This window comes from Eumetopias jubatus, unplaced genomic scaffold (assembly GCF_037043125.1).
Source record: "Eumetopias jubatus isolate StellerSeaLion01/CBP00866 unplaced genomic scaffold, mEumJub1_p1.0 scaffold_3, whole genome shotgun sequence".
Taxonomy (NCBI): domain Eukaryota; kingdom Metazoa; phylum Chordata; class Mammalia; order Carnivora; family Otariidae; genus Eumetopias; species Eumetopias jubatus.
In genome coordinates this window covers 27,132,709-27,158,976 of record NW_028274809.1, presented here as the reverse complement: position 1 = coordinate 27,158,976, position 26,268 = coordinate 27,132,709, and the positions used below count along the sequence as shown (strand labels likewise).

Sequence of the window (26,268 nt, the reverse complement as noted above, 5' to 3'; positions counted from 1 at the left end):
ACATTGAGGGCCAGATATACTAATTAAAAAATATATATATTATATAATACATATATAATATATATATATTACTATATGACTTGGCATTTTACAAAATGGACTCAGCAATACCATAATTTGTTGTGCCAAATTTTTCTTTTATCATATCAGATCAGTTAAGAATAGCCATTGTTCCTTTGAAATGTTTTTTTATATCTGTTACATTCCACTCTTTACAACCTTACATCTGGACTAGGATAATAGCCTCTTAACTGATCTCTGTTTATCCAATCCCTTCCCAGAGTAAACTGTCTTGTTCAAAGGCACCAAGTCAATCTTTCAAAAATAATACTTTAATCATTTTACTTCCCCACACTACAATCATCACTGATTCCCCAGTTGTCATGATCATTTGAATCATCGTCATCATCATTCACATTTGATGAGGACTTACATGCCAGGCACTGAGCTAAGTACCTTTCAATGTGTTATCTTATTTAATATCAACACAACTATGTAAGGTAATCCTATTTTTTCCCCTTCACTGTTTGATCCATCTGATGTCTTAATTTGAGGTTACTCACTGTCCCAAGGCAGACCTCAAGTGGAAGATTGCTCAATGGTCACAAATTCCTCCCATTCCTGTATGTATATATGCCCCTTCGCTGCAATTCTCTCCTAAAGGTGAATTCTATTTCTCCACCTCCTTGAATCTGGGCTGGCCATATGACTTTCTTTGCTCCACCACAGAATGCAGTGGAGATGTTATTGAGACCTAGGGCCTAGGCCTCAAGAGACTTCCCAACTTCCTCTTTGTCATCTTGGAACACTGAACTCAAATGCCATGTAAGAAAGCCATCTAGCTAGTGCAGAGGGAAAGGCCACAGAAGAACTGAACCTCCTCGGGCAACAGCCAGCACTACCTGCCAGATGAGTAAGTGAGGCTAGTTTCTTCCAGCTCAACTGACCCTCCAGCTGAATGTAGCCACATGAAAATAGCCCTACGTTTATGGGTAGAGAAAATGAGGCAGTGACTGACTTAGACAATACTACACACTATTATTAAGAAGTAGAACTAAGATTTCAATCCAAACAATACGTCTTCCAGAACTCATACATGAAACTACTAAAACGTGTTGCTTCCCCACAGGAAATAATTTTTAGGCTCTTTAGAATTTGATACCTTCCAGATGTATCTACAATACATAAAGCCTATTTTCTCAAAGAAATAATGACGTACATTCTATATACCTCTGAGTCAACCCAAAGAAGTCCCCAGTGCACAGAACTATTGCAGCAAGGTGAGAAAATCCTCAACCAATTTGCTCACAGGGCACCTGGGTGGCTCAGTTGGTTAAGTGACTGCCTTCGGCTCAGGTCATGATCTCAGGGTCCTGGGATGGAGCCCCGCATCGGGCTCCCTGCTCAGCGGGAAGCCTCCTTCTCCCTCTCCCACTCCCACTCCCCCTGCTTGTGTTCCCTCTCTCGCTGTCTCTCTCTCTGTTAAATAAATAAATAAAAATCTTTAAAAAATTTTTTTAAAAAATTATTTCCTCACAAAAATAGCCTACACACACATTAAAGTTTATAAACCTAATCATTCCACATTTTAAAAAGTGAATGAAAACTTGAAAATGGAATTATTATATATACCTTAACTTATATAACTTAATTATTTTATTAAGCCAACTATCTTATGATTTGATAATCTATAAAATCACAAAGATGAGAATTGACTATCAAATACCAAGAAACACTACTTGTACAAATTTGCCTAGAGAGATATAGTAAAGAACACAGAAAAATAGAATTTGTAATAGGAATGGTTCTAAGGGGTTAATATCCAAAATATATATACAAAACCCATACAACTCAACACCAAAATAACAAAAAAATATGGTTTTAAAAATGAACGTAAGAACATAGATGATCTAGACAGTATAATGCTAAGCAAAATAAGCCAGAGAAAGAAAAATACCATACGATTTTGTTCATGTGGAATTTAAGAAACAAAACAAACAAAATTAAGAGACAAACCATAAAACAGACTCTCTAACTACGGAGAACAAACAGATGGTCACCGAAGGGGAGGTACGTGGGGGATGGGTGAAATAGGTGACGGGGATTAAGGAGGACACTTATTGTGATGAGCACTGAGTAATATATGGGGCTGCTGAATCACTATATAGTACACCTGAAACTAATATAACACTATGTTAACTATACTGGAATTAAAAACTTTTTAAAAAATGAACATAGGACCTGAATAGACATTTTTCTAAAGAAGACACACAGATGGCCAACAGATACATGAAAAGATATTCAAGATCAGAGAAATGCAAATCAAAACCAAAATGAGTTATCACCTCATATCAATTAGAATGGCTAGTATAAAAAAGACAATACATAACAAGTGTTGGCCAGAATGTGGAGAGAAGGGAACCCACATGCACTATTGGTGGGAATGTAAATTGTTGCAGCTACCATGAAAAACAGTATGGAGGTTTCTCAAAAAATTAAAAATAGAAATATCATACAACCAAGTAGTTCCACTTCCCTAGTATTGAGCTGAAGAAAACAAAAACACTAATTCAAAAAGATATATGCATCCCTATGTTTACTGCAGCATTATTTACAATACCCAAAATGTGGAAGCTACTTAAGTGTCTATTGATAGGTAAATGGACAAAGATAAGGTATGTATATGTATATGGAATATTACTCAGCCAGAAAAATATAATGGAATCTTGCCATTTGCAACAACATGGATGAATCTAGAGGGTATCATGCTAAGTGAAATAAGTCAGAGACACATACCATATGATTTCATTTATATGTAGAATTTAAAAAACAAATGAACAAGAAAAAACAAAAATGACCCATAAATACAGAGAACAAACTAATGGTTGCCAGAGGGGAAGGGAGTGGGGAGAATGAGCAAAATAGGTGAAGGGATGGATAGATGATAGATAGAGAGATAGATAGATAGATAGATAGATAGATAGATAGATAGATAGGAAAGGAACAGTTCTTCCTTATTCATAAGGGTTATAATATTTATTCTTAATTATAAATTTTACCTCAATTTGTAAACATGTTAGGCCTAATTATTAGGGTGCCTGGGTAGCTCCGCTGGCTAAGCATCTGGCTCCTGATTTTGGCTCAGGTCATGATTTCAGGGCCATGAGACTGAGCCCTGCAACAGGCTCCAAGGTCAGCGGGGAGTCTGCTTGAGATTCTCTCTCACAGTGTCACAGTGCCTCCCCCTGCTCACAGGCTCTCTTTCTCAAATAAATAAATTAAAAAAATAGATTAGAATAGAATTATTTTTATGATTAGCATCCTATATACACAATTTGTGCCCAATTTCCCACAACCTGTTTCTATAAAAAACTGTACCCAGAATTCTAACCTTGGATGCCAGAAGCCTCTATGTCCTTCTGCCCCACTGGGATAAAGAATTCCCCTGCCAGGAGTTAATCAGCGTGGCTCCTGTTAACCTAAGGCTGAGACACTAACAGGGTAGGGCCTGAGGTTGCATGGTGATCGATACTCTTATCAAGAAGAAGCTGAAGAAGCATATTATGGCCAAATAAACATTTTTTTTTAAATTCTTAATTGAAAATGAAATTGTACTTTAAAGAAAGCTTGTGGCCACATTTACATTTTAAGATTTATACCACAGTATTATTCTGGAAAACATAATCATATCTTATCAATGCCTGCCAATGCATTTTCCTGAATCTGAAGATATTTCTATACTTTGGGTAGATCAAGTAATATTAGATCAAGCATAAAAAGGCATAGATTCTGCAAGAATAAACTAAAGTGTTATAGTAATGAATAAGATTAGACAGCAAAATGTGATTCGGCTAGAAGAATAAGAAAGCAAAAAGAATTAAAATAGCTTTAGAAACTACATGGATTTTAACAATTGTTGCTATGGGCCGAGATTTCATAGAAAGGAGGAACTTTGCTGAAACTCATACAAGAAGTAGTGTTAAGATTCAGCATTAACATTTAAAAGAAAACTACAAAGTTGTACTTCCATTTATTTAAGTAGTGCTAAATATGTTTATCTTTTCATTCCACGTGGCACTTCAGTTTCCCCATATAAGATGGGGTATATTAAATAAGAAATAAATTTATTTTTTAAGTTAAAACAATGTCTTGCACATAATTCTTTAATAAATATTAGCTATGATTATTTGACATTCTCAAAGAGATGGGTATTGTGAAAAGGGCAAAATCAAGAAAAATGCATACTCATTTATGCTTTTTATTAATTTTGCCCAGCCAAGGGATCATAACCTCTACAAATAAGAATTCTAAATAATCATTCCAATTTTTATACCTTTCTTTCATCTTTATTGCTCCGGCAGAACAAGTAGTGTAACAGTTGCCTGTGGAAATGTGGAGGATAAAAAGGGTACATAATGAACTCATAGAACTGGCTAAGTAAGTTTTTAGGCAGAGCATGCTCAAAGTACCAACTAGTTTCATTTAATTGCCTATAATAAATTATGGATGGAATAGGATGAGATCAAAATGGAGCTGTTAAATTTTCAAACAAAATTTAGAGGAAATACAGAACCAAGACTTGCTGGTTCAAAAAATAAGATTGTTTCCCATTTCTGGCCACTCCAGAGAGCAAAAGGTTCACAGAGTAAGAAATGCTATCAATGCACAGACCAAATCCAGGGAACTGCCAGTAAAACTGGCTTCAGTATCAAGATCTCACGGGTAGGACTGCAAGACCCTTTGTTAAAAGCTTAGAAGGGTTTGAGGCATGGTGATCAATCCTGGCATCGATCAAGAATTCTATCTAAGAATTTTTAAGGTTTTATTTTTAAGTAATCTCTATACCCAACATGAGGCTCAAACTTACAACTCGGAGATCAAGAGTCACATGTTCTACCAACTGAGCCAGCCAGGTGCTCTGAGGTTTCCAAGAATCTTAAAGGAAAGTTTCAATGATCTTGTCTGCTAGACAAAAGTGCTTCTAAGTATCTTAGGCATACCATCCATTGTGCCCTCCACACAAAGTCCAAAATTGAGAAGGACCTGTCTTGAAGAGATTTGTAGATATGACTTCTGTTCAGTGGAGTTTATTTTAATGTGATACATAAGAAGTCTACAAAGTTTTAACGACTTGAACTTGGACTAAGAAATAGTTCAAAATTAAAAGGACTTTGGGCCTTCAGCCTTTTTCAGTTAGGAAGCATGTCGAGAAAACTAAAACATGCAAAAAGGGGATCTTTTTAATGGAAAAGAAAAGATGACAGAATATAGCCAAGAGCTCAGAGGGCAGACATTACAGCTACAAACACCACTTCTAGAGAAACAGACCCACATCAACAAACCTGTAACATGTGCCTAACTGTGTATTTCAGAACTGCTATATTCCTCCCTTTCCCCATCTGAGCAGTGTCTGATTATCCCTATCTCACTATGTTATGCTGGGTATGTGTAAAGGAAGTAATTTAATTACATTAGTTTACGAGTCACAGTCTTTCAATCCAGAGGAACCCTATTTGAGGATCTATACCCAAAGAACCATATGTGAGGGACCTACACCTTAAAAGTCTCATTTCAGGGGTGCCTGGCTAGCCCAGTCAGTAGAGAATGTGACTCTTGATCTTGGGGTCATGAGTTCAAACCCCACATTAGGGGTAGAGTTTACTTTTTAAAAAATTTTTTAAATAAAACTAAAAAAAAAAAAAAAGAAAAAGTCTCATTTCAGATACCTGGGCATGATTCAATATGATAAAATTCAAGACGTTAAGCCTGAGTTTAATGAGGTAATGGTATGAGACATAGAGGACTTCAGGAAAGAGATTAAGTATTTTTTACATATGATAGGTCAATAAATGGGAAAAAGAGAATGGACGGACTGTGGTAGTTAGCCTCCAATGATGGCTTCCAATGAACCACGTCTCCCTCCCAGTATTCTTGAATAGTTGCTCCCATATTAAATCCCATACTGATTCGCTTTACCCAATAAAATTGAACAGAAAAGCTCTATATTACTTCAAGGCCTAAGTCTTAAGAAAAACAGGCAGCTTTCATATTTGCATTTTTGAGACCCTGGGCCACCATGTAAAACTACCCTGCTAAAGAAACCATGTGAAAAGACCACATGAAAAAGCCTGAGACTACATAAAGAGAAAAAAAAAGCCCAGGTCACCAGCCCATTCAAGCCTCCAAATGACTCCAATCCCAGTCACCATCTTACTGCAACTGTATGAGACCTTAGGTTAAACTGAAAGAAGAACCACTCAGGCAATTGACAGAATCATGAAAGATAATTGTTTTAAACAACTAAATTTGGAGATGGTTTATTATACAATGGTAGATGATGAAAATAAAAAGAATGGAGTAACTCTTAATGTGTAATAACATGATGAATTTTTACATATGTATATACCTGGTAACCACCACCATCACCACCTCGATTGAGATATGAAGCAGTTCCAACAACCCAGAAACCTTGGTTACATCCTTTGCTGATCAATCCCCACCCCCTGAATTGAAGTCACCACAACTATAATTTGTATAAATACCAGTAAGTACTGTCTGTATTTATCATAGACTTCCCTTTCACTCAACATGTCTAGGAGATATATCTATATTTATCAGTAGTCCATCCTTTTTATTGCTAAATGTATACATACCACAATTCTCCTGGTGATGGACATTTTTTTTTTAAGTATTTATTTGAGAGAGAGCACAAACAGGGGGAGGGGCAGAGGGAGAGGGTGAAGCAGACTCCTCACTGTGCATGGAGCCTGATACAGGGTTCAATCCCAGGACTCTGGGATCATGAGCTGAGCCGAAAGGCAGATGCTTAACCAACTAAGCCACTCAGGCTCCCCAGGTGATGGGACATTTAGATTGCCTTCTGTTTGGGGCTATAATGAGTAAAGCTGTTATGACCATTCTTATACAAGTCTTTTTGTGTACATATGTATTCATTTCTCCTGGGAAAGTTCCTAAAAGTGGAATTTCTAAGTTAGAAGGGCAGATGCATGTAGTGATATCTTGTTGTAATTTTAATTGCATTCCCTTGATGAGTAATGATTTTAAAAACATTTTCATAGGCTTATTGGCCATACTATCCTCTTTTAAGAAAGATTTGTTCTACTCTTATGCCAATGCTTTTTATTTAAAAGTTCTTGTGGTAAAATACACAAAGAATTTATTATTTGAACTATTTTAAAGTGTACAACTCTGTTTATTTTTAATTGGGCTGTTTGTCTTTTTGTTTTTTTAGGCATTTAAAATGTATACATATATATTCAAGATACAAAATCTTTATTGGATATATCCATTGCAAATGTCTTCAGTGTACATTCTGACTTAATAAAGTCAAACTGCTGCTTTTAATATAAATAAGTTAATAATTTTAACAAAGCCCAAATTAATAATTATTTCTTTTAGTGCTGTGTCCTGTTTAAGAATGACTACTACAGGGCACCTGGGTGAATCAGGTGGTTCAGTGACCAACTCTAGATTTTGTCTGAGGTCATAATCTCAGAGTCATGGGATCGAGCCCTGCCTGCATCAGGCTCCATGCTTAGCGAGGAGTCTGCTTGAGATGATCCCTCTCCCTCTGCCCCTCTCCCATGCTCTAAAATAAATAAATCTTGAAAAAAAATAAATGACTATCCCAAAAATATAAAGGTATTCTCTTATGTTTTCTTCTAGCTTTATTGTTTCCCTTTCATATTCAGGTCTATGAGTCACCTTCCATTTTTGTGAAGGTCAGTACATATTTGTAGCTGAGTGGTTAGCTCTCCTAGTCCATTTCCTGCCTGTAAAATTTTGGTTATCCAACAACTTTCTTTCATTTCATCCAGTCTCTGCCCCTTTTAATCTAAGCTGGTACTGTTTCTGTTAATATAAGATTCTCAAAAGACTTGTGCCTATATATCAAGAGGATCCATGTCATTAGACAAGAGGGTTCCCCCCAGGTCTTTTCTGGATAATTCTATTATTCTTTGACTTCTACTAACATGGTTGATTGGATCTCTGCATCACATGCCTAATCTCTCTAGCAAAAGTTTGTCCAGCCACACCCTTGGATTCCCTTCAGAGTATGCTATACGGTTTTTGTTTGGTTTTGGCAACAGGATGAAAAATTTCCAAATTATCAAGGTCTGTTTCCTTTTTGGTTAACAATTACTTCCCCAATTTATCTATATCCTCTAATATTTTACTATAAAGAGAAACTACACTGTAAATTCCAAACTTTGATAATTTCCTCAGCTAAATATCTAAGAATTCAATGCTTAGAAGTTTTATTTTCCATTCAACAGAATATTTTCAGCCAAGTTTTCTAGAACCTTATAACAAGGATCATCTTTCTTCCAGTTTCTAGTATTTCCTTCTAAAATCTTATCAAAAGTACCTTTAATGTTCACATTTCTAGAAACACTCTGTTCATGACAATGTATGTATTCTCTAAGATGACAGCATCTTTGGGGCACCTGGGTGGCTCAGTCGTTAAAGGTCTGCCTTCAGCTCAGGTCATGATCCCAGGGTCCTGGGATGGAGCCCTGCATCAGGCTCCCTGCTCAGGGGGATGCCTGCTTCTCCCTCTCCCACCCCTGCCCCCGGCTTGTGTTTGCTCTCTCACTGTGTCTCTGTCAAATAAATAAAAATCTTAAAAAAAAAAAAATGACAACACCTTTGTCTTCCATTCTTTTCACTTCCTTCTGAATTCTCATCAGAATCTAGGCTCACCTCAAAATTCTTCCAGCCTCTAACACATTACATAATTCCAAAATCACTTCCACAGTTTTATCATTTATTACAGCAGGACCTCAACTCCTGTAACAAACTCTGTATTAGTTTCCTAGGGATGTCATAAAAAATTGTGGCTCAAACCACAAAATTTATTTCTCATTGTTTTGGAGGCTGGATGTCCAAAACTGAGGTGTTGGCAGGGCTGAGCTTCCTGTGAAGGCTCTATGGGGGAATTGTTCCTTCCCTCTTTCAGCTTCTGGTGGCTCCTGGTGTTCCACGGCTTCTTCTAACATAATTCCAATCTATGCCTCCATCCTCACATAGTCCTCTTCTTTGTGTCTCTATGCCTCCAATTTCTCTACTTCTTTTATAGGCTCATAGGCCTACCTTAAATCCAAAATTATCTTATCTCAAGATCTTTAACTCAATTACATCTACAATGACCCTATTTCCAAATAAGGTCAATGTATTAGTTTGCTAGGTCTGCCATCACAAAGTACCACAACCAAGTGGTTTAAACAACAGACTTACTGTTTCATATTCCTGGAGGCTAGAAGTCAGCTCAAGGTGTCAGTTTCTTTTGAGGACTAAAAGGAAGAAACTGTTCCACACCTTTCCCCTAGCTGCTGTTTTTTTGCTGCCAATCTTTGACATTCCTTGGTTAATTGAAGAATAACTCTGATCTCAATCTTCATCTTCACATGATGTTCACCCTGTGCCTCTACTTCTGAATTTTCCTTTTTATAAGGACATCAGTCACATTGGATTAGGGCCCATCCTAATCACCTTATCTTAACTAATAACATCTGCAACAACCCTATTTCCAATTAAGCTCACATACTGAAATACTAGGGGTTAGCACTTCAACATATGAATTCTGATGGACACGATTCAATCCGTAACAGTCACATTCATAGGTACCAGGAGTTAGGGCATGGACATATCCTTTGTGGGAGAGACGGAATTATGTCCACTACAGTTGTTTGTGTTTTTTTTTTCTTCCAACACTTTGAATATTTCATTCTATTCTCTTTTTGCTTACATGGTTTCTGATGAGAAGTCAGCTGTGGTTCATATACTTATTCCTCTATAGGTAAGATTTTTTTTTCCCTCTGCCTTTCTTCAAGATTTTCTGTCTTTGGTTTTTTGCAGGTTGAACTTGTTTGCATAGGTATTTTACTTTTTGTTGTTTTTTTGGCATTTGTCCTGCTTGATGTTCTCCTGCTTGAGTTTTCTGGATATATGGTTTAGCGCTTGCTAAACCACATCCTCATGTATTATTTTAGAACATTCTCATGTATTATTACTTCAAATATTTTTTCCGCTCCATTCTTCTATTCATCCCGGTACTCCAATTACAAATCTGATAGCATTCTGAAAATACCCTCAAATTCTTAGATATATTGTTGTTTTTTCATTCATTTTTCTCTTTGCATTTCAGTTTGTGAAGTTTTTTATTTGCCTTACCCAAGTTTCTTTCCTCAGCCATATTTAGTCTACAGATGAGGCTATGAAAGTTATGCTTCATTTTGGTTACAATGTTTTTGATTTCTAGCATTTACTTTTGATTCTTAAAAGTTTGCATCTCTCAAGAGGTCCAAGATGGTGGAGGAGTAGGAGACCTTAGTTTTGTCTGGTCCCAGGAATTCAGCTAGATAGCTATTAAAACATTCTGAACACCTGCGAACTCAACCAGAGATCTAAGAAAAGAATAACTGCAACTCTACAAATAGAAAAGAGACCACTTTCTGCAAGGTAGGAGGTGCAGAGAAGTAAATCTGAGGCAATAGATCAGAAGATAAATCATGCGGCGGAGGGGAGCCTCCCTAAGCCAACTACTTGAAAATTATATAGCAGCAGAGTGCAAAATCAGAACTTTAGAAGTCTGCTCTGGCGAGGGACATCACTGCCTGAAAGGCGTGCAGGTGGCAAAGCAGGACAGAATCCTTGGTAGGACAGTGTGGTCTCAGGATCCTCAGGGTGACAAGAAGACTGGGGGTGCCTGAGAGCGGTTAAGCTCTCAGGCATCAAAATGGGGAAGCTGGCTGCAATTAGTGAGTCCAGGAGTGGACTCTCAACTCAGGGATGCCATGAACTGTGAACCACGGCATGGTCCAGCAACCGCTCTCTGAGCAGGCGCCCAGCAAGCAGCAGAACCACAGGAAGACACCCCCACCATCCCGGGGGGGTGGAGTGGCACCAGTGCATGCCGCAGGAGTCTTCAGGGTTTGGAGATTCAAAACGGGATTGCAGGCCTGAGATAGAAATGCATGGTCACAGGCTGGGTGAGCACAGAGTGTGGACAAAGATCAGGGAGACAGGAGTGACTCAATGCTTTTCACAGAGGGCGCACTGAGAAGTGGGGCCCCGAGCTTTCAGCGCCAGGGCTGGAGACTGGGAGGCTGCCATTTTCATTCATATCTTCTAAAGCAGCACAGAAAGCCTTCAGGGAACAAAAGCCACATAGAGCAATGTGGAGCAGATTACTTAACCTGGCCCCTGGCAACGGCAGGGCCATTCCACCCAGGACAAAGACACCAGAGAATCAGCGCAACAGTCCTCTCCCCTAGAAGATCAGCAAGAACATCCAGCTAAGACCAAGTTTACTGATCACACAGAATTGCAAAACTTCAGTGCTAACAGAAAATAGTATGCAGAATTCATGTTTTTTTCCCACAATTCCTTAGTCTTACGATTTTAATTTTTTTCTCTTTCCTTCTTCAACGAATTTATCAGCTTTTTAAAATTCTTTCTTAATTTTCATATTTATAGTTACAATCTATCTTTTCATTGTATTTATTTTTATTTTTGCATATACATAAGGTGTTCTTTCTTTACAATTTTGGAATGTAGTTTCTTCTAATAAACAGACCAAAATACACCCGAAATCTCATGTACTGCTCTGTCCTCTTCACCTGTGTGATCATATTCTTTTTTTTTTGTCTTTTTAAGTTTTAATCTTTACAGTTAGATTCTAGGCTTTCAATATATTTAACTTTATTTTTGTATAAGGTTTTCTTTCTTTACAATTTTGGGATGCAGTTTCTTCTAACAAACAGATAAAAAAAAACACCCAGGATTCAGTGTATTGCTCTGTTCTGTTCACCTGTCTGATTATATTCTTTTTTTTTTTTTTTTTGGTTTCAGGTCTCTTTTGATTTGTTTAGTGTATATTGCTCTGGGTCATAGTTGCCATTTTAATTTCTTCTTCTCTCATTCATCTATTCTTCTCTGGAGATAATGACAAGATGGAAAAATCACCTCAAAAAAGAGAAGACGCAGTACTGACTGCCAGGGACCTAATCAGTATGAATATAAGTAAGACGTAGGAATTAGGATTCAGAATAATGATTATAAAGATACTAGCTGGGCTGAAAAAAGCATAGAGGACACTAGAGAATCCCTTTCTGGAGAAATAAAAGAACTAAAATCTAATCAAGTCAAAATAAAAAAAGCTACTAAGTAGATGCAATGAAAAATGGAGGCTCTAACTACTAGGATAAATAAGGCAGAAGAGAGAATTAGTGATACAGAAGACAAAATGATGGAAAATAAAGAAGCTAAGAAAAAGAGAGATAAACAACTACTGCACCATGAGGGGAGAATTAAAGAGATAAGTGATACCATAAAGCAAAATAATATTAGAATAACTGGGATCCTAGAAGAAGAGGAAAGAGAGACAGGGGCAGAAGGTATATTGGAGCAAATTATAGCAGAGACCTTCCCTAATCTGGTTAAGGAAAAAGGCATTCAAATCCAGAAGGATTGTGAGAGAACCCCCCCTTCAAAATCAATAAAAATAGGTCAACAACTCAACATATAACAGTGAAAATTGCAAATCTCAGAGACAAAGAGAAAATCCTGAAAGGCACTCAGGACAACAGGTCCATAACCTACAAGTGTAGAAACATTAGACTGGCAGCAGACCTATCTACAGAGATCTGGCAGGCCAGAAAAGACTGGCATGATATACTGAGGATGCTAAGTAAGAAAAATATGCAGCCAAGAATACAATATCCAGCAAGGATGTCATTCAAAATAGAAGGAGAGATAAAACCTTTCAGGACAAACAGAAACTAAAAGAATACGTGATCACTAAACCAACCATGCAGGAAATATTAAAGGGGATCCATTAAGCAAAGAGAGCCCAAAAGTCACACACCAGAAAGTAACAGACAATATACAGAAACAGTGACTTTACAGGTAATACAGTGGCACTAAATTCGTAACTTTCAATAGTAACTCTGAATGTAAATGGGCTAAATGTCCCAATCAAAAGACACAGGGTATCAGATTGGATAAAAAAGCAAGAAACATCAATATGCTGTCTGCAAGAGACTCATTTTAGACCCAAAGACACCTCCAGATTGAAAGTAAGGGGGTGGAAAACCATTTATCATGCTAATGGACATCAAAAGAAAGCTGGGGTGACAATCCTTATATCAGACAAATTAGATTTTAAACCACAGACTGTAATAAAAGATGAGGAAGCAAACTATGTCATAATTAAAAGGTCTATCCAACAAGAAGATCTAACAATTGTAAATAGTTATGCCCCTAACATGGGAGCAGCCAATGATATGAGCAAATTAATAACAAAATCAAAGAAATACATTGTTAATAATATAATAATAGTAGGGGACTCTAACACCCCCCTCACTGTAATGGACAATCTAAGCAGAAGATCAACAAGGAAACAAGGGCTATGAATGATACACTGGACCAGATGGACTTCACAGATATATTCAGGGCATTCCATCCTAAAACAACAGAATACACATTCTTCTCGAGTGCACACGGAACATTCTCCAGATTAGATCACATACTGGGTCACAAATCAGGTCTAACCAGTACCAAAAGATTGGGATCATTCAAAGTATATTCTCATGGCTTTGAAACTGGAACTCAATCACAAGAGGAAATTTGGAAAGCACTCAAATACATGGAAGCTAAAGAGCATCCTACTAAAGAATGAATGGGTCAACCAGGAAACTAAAGAAGATTTTTAAAAAAATTCATGGAAACAAATGAAAATAAAAACACAACTGTTCAAAACCTTTAGGATGCAGCAAAGGCAGTCCTAAGAGGGAAGTATATAGCAATACAAGCCTTTCTCAAGAAACAAGAAAGGTCTCAAATACACAACCTAACCTTATACCTAAAGGAGCTGGAGAAAGAACAGCAGATAAAGGCTAAATCAGCAGGAGAAGAGAATTAATAAAGATTAGAGCAGAAATCAATGAAATAGATTGAGTAGAATAGAACAGATCAACGAAACTAGGAACTGGTTCTTTGAAAGAACGAACAAGATTGATAAACTCCTGGACAGACTTATCAAAAAGAAAGGAGAAAGGATTCAAAAATCATGAATGAAAGAGGAGAAATCACAACCAACACCAAAGAGATACAATTACAAGCACATATTATAAGCAACTATATGCCAGCAAATTAGGCAATCTGGAAGAAACGGATGCATTCCTAGAGACGTATAAACTACCAAAACTGAAACAGGAAGTAATAGAAAACCTGAACAGAACCATAACCAGCAAAGAATCTGAAGCAGTAATCAAAAATCTCCCAACAAACAAGAGTCCAGGGCTGGATGGCTTCCCAGGGGAATTCTACCAAACATTTAAAGAAGAATTAACACCTATTCTTCTGAAGCTGTGTCAAATAATAGAAATGGAAGGAAAATTTCCAAACTCTATGAGGCCAGCCTTACCTTGATCCAAAATCAGACAAAGACCCCACCAAAAAGAATTACAGACCAATATTCCTGATGAACATGGATGCAAAAATTCTCACCAAGATACTAGCCAATAGGATCCAACAGTACATTAAAAGAATTATTCACCATGACCAAGAGGGATTTATTCCTGGGCTGCCAGGTTGGTTCAACATCTGCAAATCAATCAATGTGATACACTGCATTAATAAAAGAAAGGACAAGAACCACATGATCCTCTCAATAGATGCAGAAAAAACATCTGACAAAAATACTGCATCCTTTCTTGATTAAAACTCTTCACAGTACATATGGATAGAGGGAACATACCTCAATATCATAAAGGCCATATACAAAAAGCCCACAATCTCACTGGGGAAAGAGTGCTTTTCCCCTAAAGTCTGGAACACGGCAGGGATGTCCACTCTTACCACTGCTGTTCAACATAGTACTAGAAGTCCTAGCTTCAGCAATCAGACAACTTAAAAAAGAAATAAAAGGCATCTGAATCGGCAAAGAATTCAAACTCTCACTCTTCACAAATGATGTGATACTCTGTGGAAAACCCAAAAGACTCCACCGCAAAATTGCTAGAATTCATACAGCATTTCAGCAACGTGGCAGGATATAAAATCAATGCACAGAAATCAGTGGCATTTCTATACACTAACAATGAGAAAGAAGAAAGAGAAATTAAGGAGTTGATACCATTTACAACTGCACCCCAAACCATAAGATACCTAGGAATAAACCTAACCAAAAAGTGAAAGGAACTGTGCTGAGAAAACTATAGAACACTCTTGAAAGAAATTGAGAAAGGAGTAAAGAAATGGAAAAACGTTCCACACTTATGGACTGGAAGAACAAATATTGTCAAAATGTCTATGCTATCTAGAGCAAACTATACATTCAATGCAATTCCTATCAAAATACCATCAACTTTTTTCACAGAGCTGGAACAAATCATCCTAAAATTTGTATGGAACCAGAAAAGACCCCAAATAGCCAAAGGAATGTTGAAAAAGAAAACCAAAGCTGGTGGCATCACAGTGCCAGACTTCAAGGTATATTACAAAGCTGTAATCATCAAGACAGTATGGCACAAAAAAGACAAAGAGATCAGTGGAACAGAATAGAGAACCCAGAAATGGACCCTCAACCCTACCGTCAACTAATCTTTGACAAAGCAGACACAAATACCCAATGGAAAAAGAATCTCTACAACGAACAGTGTTGGGAAAATTGGACAGCCACATGCAGAAGAATGAAACTGGACCATTTTCTTACACTATACACAAAAACAGACTCAAAATGGATGAAAGACCTAAATGTGGGATAGGAATCCATCAGAATCCTGGAGAACACAGGCAGCAACATCTATGACTTTGGCAGCAGCAACTTCTTACTAGCCACGTCTCCAAAGGCAAGGGAAACAAAGGCAAAAATAAAAATGAACTATTGTACTTCATCAAGATAAAAAGCTTTTGCACAGCCAAGGAAACAGTCTGACAAAACCAAAAGACAACCCACAGAATGGGAGAAGATATTTGCAAATGTTTTAGCAGATAAAGGGCTAATACCCAAAATTTATAAAGAACTTCTCAAACTCAACACCCAAAGAACACATAATCCAATCAAGAAATGGGCAGAAGATACGAATAGGCATTTCTCCAAAGAAGACATACAAATGGCCAACAGACACATGAAAAAAATGTTCCACATCACTCGGCATCAGGGAAATACAAACCAAAACCACAATGAGATACCACCTCACACCAATTAGAATGGCTAAAATTAACAAGTCAGGAAACAACAAATGTTCGTGAGGATGAAAAGAAAGGGGAACCCTCTTACGCTGTGGGTGGGAATGCAAGGTGGTGCAGCCACTCTGGAAAACAGTATGGAGGTTCCTCAAAAAGTTAAAAATAGAACTACCTTATGACTCAGCAATTGTACTACTGGGTATTTACCCCAAAGATACAAATGTAATGATCTAAAGGGGCACCTGCACCCCAATGTTCATCCACAATAGCCAAACTATGGAAAGAGTCCAGATGTCTGTCGACAGATGAATGGATAAAGAAGATATGTACACATACATATGTGTACACACACACACACACACACACACACACAAATGGAATACTACTCAGCCATCAAAAAAATGAAATCTTGCCATTTGCAATGACGTGGATGGAACTAGAGGTTACTATGCTAAGTGAAATAAGTCAATCAGAGAAAGACAATTATCATATGATCTCACTCATATGTGTAATTTAAGAAACAAAACAGAGGATCATGGGGAAGAGAAGGAAAAATAAAACAAGACAAAATCAGAGAGGAAGACAAACCATAAGGGTCTCTTAATAACAGGAAACAAACTGATAGTTGCTGGAGGGGAGGGAGGGGAGGAAGGGGGGGGAATGGGGTAACTGGGTGATGGATGTTATGGAGGGCACGTAATATAATGAGCACTGGTTATTATGTAAGACTGATGAATCACTGAACTCTACATCTGAATTAATAATACATTATTTGTTAACTAAATTAAAAAAAAACTTTACATCTCTTTGCTTATAGCACCCATACATTACTTGTTTTCTACTTAGGACTTTAACAAATTAATCATAGTTATTTAGAGAATTTCAACGTCTTTGTCATATTTGAGCCTGGTTCTGATGGTTTCCTTGTCTCTTCAGAGTTCCTACCATACCTTGTAATTTTTTGTTAAAAGCTGTATATGATGTATCTGGTAACAGGATCTGAGGTAAATAGAATCTTTTTTTTAATTAATCTCTACACCCAACATGGAACTCAAACTCACAACCGGAGATCAAGAGTTGAATGCTCCTCTGACTGAGCCAGCCAGGCACCCCGAGGTAAAAAGAATTTTATTGTGAGGCATTATGTTAATATGGCTAGGAATGGGCTGTGTATAATATCTGCTATATTTTTAAGGGCCAGAGGACTCAAAATTCCTCTAGCATCTTTGTTTTTGTCTTCCCTGTTGACTTTTAACTTCCTTAATCACTGCTCCTCACAGTCTATACTTTGCAGCTGTAACCTACTGTTAATAGTACCAGAATCTTGTTGGTGTGGTGGTAAAGGAGGAGGAAAGGAAGCACACCAGGGGTGCCTGACTGGCTCAGTCAGTAGAGACTACAACTCTTGATCTCAGGGCAGTGAGTTGATGCTCCATGTTAGGCATGGAGCCTACTCTAAAAAAAAGAAAAAGAAAGGAAGCATACCTACCACAGTAGCATAATTTACTATAATCTTATGATTAAATCTTAGTCTTTTAGTGGGTCTGTGACTTCAACAAATGTTTCTTATTTTCCACCCTCACTGCCCGTTAGGTGAGACAGAAAGGCTACAGGGGGCAGCAGCGGAAAAAGTGCTTCTCTCACAGGTAAGCTAAGACTTCACTAAAGTCTTTTCCCTGGAAGAAAAAGCTGTGTTACAATTTCTGGGTTCATTTCATAAAAGTTATCCCTTCCCCTTCCACACCACAGCCACTGAGGATCTTCATTGTGAGAAGATAATGGGGTGCCTAGAAGTAAAGTCCATGAATGTGTGGAGGGACTTTTAAGACTATAGTCCCCAAGAGTTTTTCACTCTCAAGCTAGTCTAGTCTATACTCAGCCCCCAGTAATTCATCAAAACTACCAGTTAAGTGTTCCTACCAGTTAAGTTTATGGTTGCTGTGGCTTCTGCTCCAAGTATGCACATCTTGGCTGTGGCTCTCTGGAGTTACTTTTCTGCCCATATTTCAGGGTGGCAGTTTGTACTGTAACCTCAATTCTTTGATGGGTCCATGAAAAGCACGGATTTTCAGTTTGTTCACTTTTTCTTATTGTAAGGGTAGAAGTGATGACTTCTCTTTATGTGCTGGAGCTGAAACCAGACGTCTTACTAATGTCTTTACTAGTATGATGATTTTTTTTTCCTGCAATTATACATGTACTTGTTGCAATGAGAGTGATGATCAGCTAATTATTATATGCTACGTTGTAGCAGAACTTCCCACCTCTCCATTGCCTTTAATATAAGCTTTTCTCAGCCAGTACTTTGCTAGAGAGTTAAGCGTTATAGAAAATAATTTAAATTATTATTTTCTCAATTCTACCAAGGATGCTACATAACTAGTACCATTCCACAAGCATAGGAGTTAATTTATTACATAAAACGATGCCTTAGGGTACTTGGGTGGCACAGTCAGTTAAGCATCCGACTCTTGATCTCACGACCCTGAGATCACAACCTGAGCTGAAACCAAGCCAGGTGCCAGGCTCTGCACTCAGCCTGGAGTCTGTTTAAGACTCTCTCTCTCTCTCTCTCTCTCTCTCTCTCTCTCTCTCTCTCTCTCTCTCTCCCCCCTCTGCCCCTCAACACCCCTGCACTCTCCCTCTTCCTCTCCCTAAAATAATTAATAAATCTTTAAAAATAAATAAAATGGATGCCTTAGTCACTTTACTTCTTAATGTATCAATGTGTACTTCCTAAAATAAGGACATATTCTTACATAATGGCAAAACAGTTATCACATTTAAGAAATTCAACATTGCGCGCCTGGGTGGCTCAGATGGTTAAGCGTCTGCCTTTGGCTCAGGTCATGATCCCAGGGTCCTGGGATCAAGTCCCTCATCGGGCTCCCTGCTCCTTGGGAGCCTGCTTCTCCCTCTGCCTCTCTCTGTCTCTCATGAATAAATAAATAAAAAATCTTTAAAAAAAGAAATTCAACATTGATACAATACTTTTATATCATCTACCACCAAAGGCACAGTTTTCTCAATTGTCCCAAGAATCCCCTCTCCCCCCTAAAAGAATTCTGATTGGATCAAATATTCATTTAATTGTCATACATCTTTTTAAAGTCTCTTTCAATCTGCCTCAGTCTTTCTTGACTTTCATGACAGTGACTTTTTCTTTTTGAAGAAGACAGGCCACTTTTCACTGTTTCTTAATAACATGCTGCTGGTTATGGCTTTGTCTGATATTTTCTTATAATTAAATTCAGCCATCCATCCCTGGCCAAAATATGGCATACTGAAACTGTATTCTTCTTCTCATAGGCTATGTTAGTTTTGATCACTCATTGATGATTCTTTACTAATCAGTCTTTACCATGATCACTGCAATAATTCTGTAGTTGTGCTCACTCCATATTTATTAATCAGCATTCTACTATATGGGAAAGTCCTCCCTTTCTCCTTTTTATCTATCAATTTAACTGTCAGCAGTATGGATGCATGGTTTCCTTTTCTCAATGGTTCATTACTGTCCTTAGATGCTCAAACAGCCCTAAATTTGGCCAGTGGCAGCCTCTTCAAACTAGCTTCTGGGTTTTTTGATATGCCCCCCCCCATCATTTTTTTTAACACTACCTTGCCTTCTGGTAACATTGAGATGTTCCAAGCTCATCTTATACACTCTCTTCCCCACATCTGGAGATCAGCCATTTTTTCAAACACCCCTATTTCCTTTCAACAGGGAATGAATGGTATTAGAAAACAAGAATGAGTACCATTATGTACTCACTGCTCTCAGGGTAAGTATGAGTCTAGAGTGGTCATATCCAGTATGGTAGCCATTATCCGTATGTGGCTATTTAAATCAGAATTAATAAAATAGAAAGTTCTGTCCCTCAGTTGCACTAGCCACATTTCATGTACTGAATAGCTACATGTATTTAGTCACCACTGTATTGGATAGCACAGGTATTTATGGAACACTTCCATCCTTACAAGAAAATTCTATTAGATATTACTTACTGTTACAGATCTTTTCACGAAGTGAATTGAGGACACACACACACACACACACACACAACTTGTAAATTCTCACTCTCCATTACCTTTTAAATATCTTTCTGTGTCCACTACATTAATTCTTTCATACATCAATTACTTATTGAGCATATACTATTGGGACAGTTACTGTGCAAAGCTCTGTAGGTTCAGAAATACATAGTCCCTGTTCTCTAAGAACTTACAATGTAATGAGAAAAACAGAAAAATAAATGATAATAATAAAATAATGAGTTATTTTTATAACAAGGCGCTATATTAATATCCCATAGTGGGGATGTCAAGGAAGGCTTCCTGAGAGAAAGGACATTTATTAAGTTTAGAAAGGTAAATAATTGGCAACTAAATATCCTGGCAATTTGGGGGATAAGTTAGGGGTGAGGACATCTGTTATTTTCCATCATTTTTATCATCGCTATTCCTATATACTTAAAATTCTCTCTCTAACTTTCCCATAACCTTTCAAAAATCCGTTTGTCTTTCAAAGCCCTTATTTTATGATGCATATCTTAATACCTCTAACCAGATAAGCCCCTTCCCCAACCCCCAAATACACTGTCTTAACTGATTTCAAAAACAAAAAAGATTTGGTTTATTTTTGTCATTCTCAATACAATGAGTAAGAACATGGGGTTTGGAATCAGACATTTTCCTTACAAGCTGTGTGACCTTGGGCAAATTACTTAATCTCTCTGCACCTCAATTTCTGCATCTCAAGGGGGGATTAACAACATCTCACAATTATATTTTGAGATAATAATAAAACAATGCACTGAAAATGCTTAGCATAATGACTGGAATATGATAAAGTATATGGTCTACTAGTAACAATAATCTCACACTCGTTTCTTCCTTGGTTTGCTGAATGAAGGCCAATCTTTACAATCTCAGGGCATATAAAGTATTCTAATAACAGCTAACAAATCCCCTCAATTATTCAAGCAAATTCCTTCCAGTCAGAATATCATGGCATATTCATAAGATTCAATATTTTAGGTAAACAATTCTATTATAATTATGAAATTACACTCCATTTCAAAAGTATTATTTATCTATTTCTTATAGCATCTTTAAATAAAAATCATTAAAAATACGATTTTTATATAAAAATTTTAAATAAAAATATTTTCCTATTAAAAAACTTTCCTAAAAAGCATGTCATATAACAAAAACTAGAGGTAACTTATCTTGCCCTTTATCAGTTTTAGATATGTATTGAAAGATGTAGATTTAACATTCTGCTAACAAATGAAAAATATGCTTTTTAAAATGCATGGTTTTAATGAAGTACATTTTAATTGTAAAAAGTGTAAGCATGGATATATAAAATTGAATTGCTTATATTCCAGACAAAGGAAAAGACATGCTCTCCAGGATTAACAAATACCAAACCGAAAAAGGAGAGCGATGCCATTTCTTACAAAGTAACTGGCAGCTATGCAGATTTTTACTTTTTTCTCTACTAAGCAAGACAAATATGTAGTACACTTGTATTTTCCTTATTACCCTTACCAGTAAAATTTTAAAATCACCACGATATGTAATTTTCCTTCAAATTAGTTTAAGCATAACAATGCATTTAAAAAAAAATGGAGATGTGAGTTTAATACATTGTCATGTTAAAAAATTTATTAAATTCCACTTATATATTGTCAATACCTATGTCATTTATAAACTATATATTTAAAGCTTTCTAGATGTAATTATTCTAAATAATCAGGAACAATCCATATCCTCTTGTATGTGAAATACATTGATGACAAAATCTTTGTTCATGTTTTCCCATAGGCAGCCTTACCTGCGGTGTCCAATAAAAAGTAGGGCTCAATCGGTAGAGTTTTCGTTTGTGGAAACTCTGAAGTGGCCTTGTTCGAGCAGCTGTACTCATGATAGCCAAGGATGGAGATTTCAATCTTGTCCTGTCTTTTCTCCTTTTCTTATTGTGCTTCTGGTTAAGTAACCAGCTACTGGAGGAAGAGAGCTCATCTAAATTCTCTGAAGCACTGAAATGCCATGAAATAATTGGGGAGTGGAGAGAATAAAACAAAACAAACAAATAAAAAAGACAAAGAAAACTAAATGTAAATTGCCTTGATCTATTATGACAGAAGAGTATTAATTTTAGCCAATTTTGTGGTAACAATTGGCAAAAGAATTGGTATAACGGGGATTTACATATTCAAGTTGTAAAAATAATTTCTACTTCTATTTTCTCCTGTAAAACAAATATCCCATAGGTTAGAAATGCTCACATGAGTTCACTGGTTCAATGTACATGTTCACTGTAAATCAATAATTCATGCATGTTGTTCAGCGCTGTAACTATTTACATCATATTCTCTTTGCATATGGGTGAAACTACATTAAGATTATAGGCTTACAAAAGGCTAAAATCCCATACTGTATCATTAGTTGCTCTAAAATAAACACTACATACCATTTCAGTGAATTCTGAAACAAAGATGCAATCCTACTATGTCTTAGGAGTTTTTTTAAACTTCTGATAATATAGAAGCCACAACTATAAAATAGTGAAATAGATTACACAAACTATACATAAAAATAAACACACTGTCAACATTCTTCATATTAATTTTTAAACATATTTAAATATTTTTTTAAAAATCATAATATCAGGAGGAAGTTAATGCTCAGTGCCACATAAATTTTATTTCATTTATACCAGTATATTATATATAAAATAATTAAGTTTTTCAGGTACTACAATGTGTATATAAAATAATTAAGTTTTTCAGGTACTACAATGTACCGATTTCAACCTTATTTATATAGACAGAAACTAGTCAATTTAGTATTTTAATATCAAGTGAAACTGCCATACATTGTACTGCTAATCAACACGTAAGTTCTAAGTATGTTATTTGACTTAAGTAGAATTAGTGTTTAACAGTAAATAGAAATCTGGTTTTTCTATAGCAGTATCATTGGTTTTAAATCATATTTATTGCTGCTATAAAATATTCTGCTAGCTTGTGGATAAAGAAAGTAATTTAAGAGTGCTTTACATAGTAATAAGAAATCAGAAATAAAGGCTGCTGAATGGCTTTTGTTAGTGACACCAAAGAGAATTAAATATGGAATTTGGTGACTATAATACAATCAACAAATACTTGAGTATGTACTACTGGCCAGACCAGTACAGGGAAAAAAAAGTGATAATAACTATTCCACTTTTAAAATCTTAACTTTATTTTTTTTTAAGATTTGATTTATTTCAGAGAGAGCACAAGGTGGGGGGACAGGCAGAGGGAGAGGGAGTAGCAGACTCCCCACTGAGCAGGGAGCCTGACCCGGCTAGATCCCAGGATCCTGAGATCATGACCTGAGCCGAACGCAGACGCTTAACCAACTGAGCCACCCAGGAGCCCCTAAAATCTTAACTTTAGTCTTCAGAGAGCCCTAGTCAAAAATACCTTAAGTCCCAGTTAGTAAGCATTCTAAAGATCTGAGAAAGGTTTAAGATATAACACGACTCTCAAACTAACAGGTCCAATCTCATATCCTGGATGCTATTTTCTGTAAGAGGTATATCAGTGCTAAGTAACAGTCGGCTCTTGAGAAAGAGCCATAGAGTTGGGCTATTTTGTCAAGGGTGAGCAGAAGGCACAGATGATAGACAATATCAAAGTAGGCACCGGGTAGGGCAGGTGGTTGGCAGAGAAGTAAGTCAGGTCAGGTAGAAGACAGGTTTCAGAAGGTGGTTGATATAGGAAGTCAAGTCAGGATGCTAGAATCCAGGAAGGTAGGAGTAGATCCATCATAAAAAGAGGTTCTCCCAGCAAGTTAGAAACACCTTTAGGCAGATATACTGGTTCCTTAAAAAAGACATTGCTTCCATAGCATCTTGAGAAAATGAAAAGCTTTTTTTATTCCAGGAGTTAACTCTGAAGCACAGTTAACTCTGCCCTCTATTTATAATTCTTTAGTTGTTAATGAGCCCTTATTCCCCTCCCCACAGAAGAGTTAGCCCTAAAGAAGGTGAGCCACCATCTCTTTACTGATGGACAGGACACAGCTTTTGAATTGGCTAGAGGCTTATAGGTGGGGTTAAAGATAAATAGAAAATGTGCCATTTATTCACTGAATGTTGTATTTTCAACTTTCTAAAGTGACTGACACATTATTGAGGAAAAAAAGTTTTCTTTTTTTTTTAAACTTTAATATTAGTTTCCAGCTGCAATTCTTCCTTCATGACTTCTAACACTCTCTAGCTATTAAGGGTCCTTGCAAAACGTCATCAAAATTTATCCTAAATTAATGGGGAAATGTACTGAAATTCAAAGATGTGAAATCTGTTTATTTCATAACTAATCAATGTATAAAGCACATTATTCTCACCAAAGCTCATTTGGTACATAAACCACTTTCATAAATAACTGATGAGGTTACTGTAAAGAGTTATTACAAATCACTGATAAATTCACTTATTTTCCACAGTGTTTTACACTAAAGAGAGAGTAATCAATCAACTTCAATGAAAAGCACAACAAGAGAAAAATGAGGGAATTTGGAAGACAACAACCCTGCTCATGTAACTCTATAACCTAAAGCTTTTTCCTCAGGAGATAATAGGCTATCTAGTAATTACGCATTAAGGAAAACAAGAACTTAAATATATCATTGATAAACCAATATAAGATACCATGACACCATCATTACATCACATTCTTAAAAAAAAAAAAGCTATAATAATAATAGGAAGAGGAGGAGAAAACTCAGGAGGGAAAATAACATTTCAGTAAGAGAGGGTTTAGTGTTCACATCAAGTTGTAGGTACACCCCGGCGACCCCAGAAAAGGAGGATGTCATGGGTCACCATCAAGTACTATCCTATTATCAAGACAACTATCAATAAGTACCAATAATATAATTATCATTGAACTTTTGAAATTGCAAGCTTACAAGTGGAACAGTAGGATAGTGGGATAACTGCCAGGAGAGGCAACAAATTATACTTCTTTCGATCTCCAATTGGAAACTTTTGCTCAGAGAATAATAAAAATCCCTCAAAGGATAGATCCTTTGTGTGGTATACGCTCATAATGTAATTTCTCCATTTCTACTGTCACTCCCCTAATGCAAGCTTTTTTGTCCAGGAATACTCCAATAGCCTCTAACTGATCTCCCTCATTCACACTTTTCCCTCTTCAGTCCCTTCTATTACCAATCTTTTGGGAAAACAAATCTTATCCTTTCATGCCCTTTTCTCCCATCCCCACACTGCTTACCATTTCTCAAAGCCTTCCCATTGCTCTGGAGAAAAAGACTTCAAGTTTAAAAGGCCCTGACTGGCCTGGCACCTGCCATCACTCTCCTGCCTTATCTTGCATCTCACTCCTCCTTGCTCCCTGTGTTCCAGCCACACCACCTCCTTTCATTTCAAGTAACTCACACTCTCTACAGTACAAGATTTATTATATGTTATCTCTGCTTTACGGAACTTTCTCACATCCTCCTCTTCAACTACATAATTTCCAATAATCATTTGCCTCTCAATTCAAAAGTCAGTTTCTTAGAGAAGTCTTTCAGCCCTTGTTTCATCTCTCCAAAGACTACTCAAATCCCCTTTTGACCTTTGATAGCACTGTTCATCTGTCCTTCATAGCATTTTTCATAGTGATAATTTTGCATTCATTTGTATGACTATCTAATTAATGTCTTACTTTCTAGACTATAAATGGTGCAGGGACTGTGTCTGTTTTGTTCACCCTTGTATCAAGAAGTTCCTGATATTGTACCTTGCATACAGTAGATGCTCCATAAATATTTGTTGAATGAATAGAGAAATATACACATATATATTGTCAGGTTTATCATTCCAGCTCTGTGCTTTGTATAGTGCCTATATAAAATACATTATACCTATATAATTAGTTTAGTGAATGAGTAAACATTGAACATTTTAAATAACCTAAAAGCCAAAAGAGGTTCTAAACAGAAGGCTACAAGAGAGCTTTTAGAAGGTAAGATATATATTGACATGGCCTT

General features: G+C 36.7%; 1 protein-coding gene across 6 annotated transcripts in view; it reads right to left on the bottom strand.

The window, feature by feature from the left end:
- Nucleotides 1–26,268, bottom strand: part of KANSL1L (KAT8 regulatory NSL complex subunit 1 like) — a 137,168-nt gene that overhangs the window by 46,191 nt on the left and 64,709 nt on the right. For 4 of the 6 annotated variants that reach the window (XM_028112223.2, XM_028112227.2, XM_028112225.2 and 1 more), the window contains exon 6: nt 22,058–22,262. In XM_028112223.2, the coding sequence (XP_027968024.1) occupies nt 22,058–22,262 (205 nt within the window). The remainder of the gene's footprint in view (nt 1–22,057; nt 22,263–26,268) is intronic. The other 2 variants (XM_028112226.2, XM_088021570.1) reach the window with 2 other exon arrangements.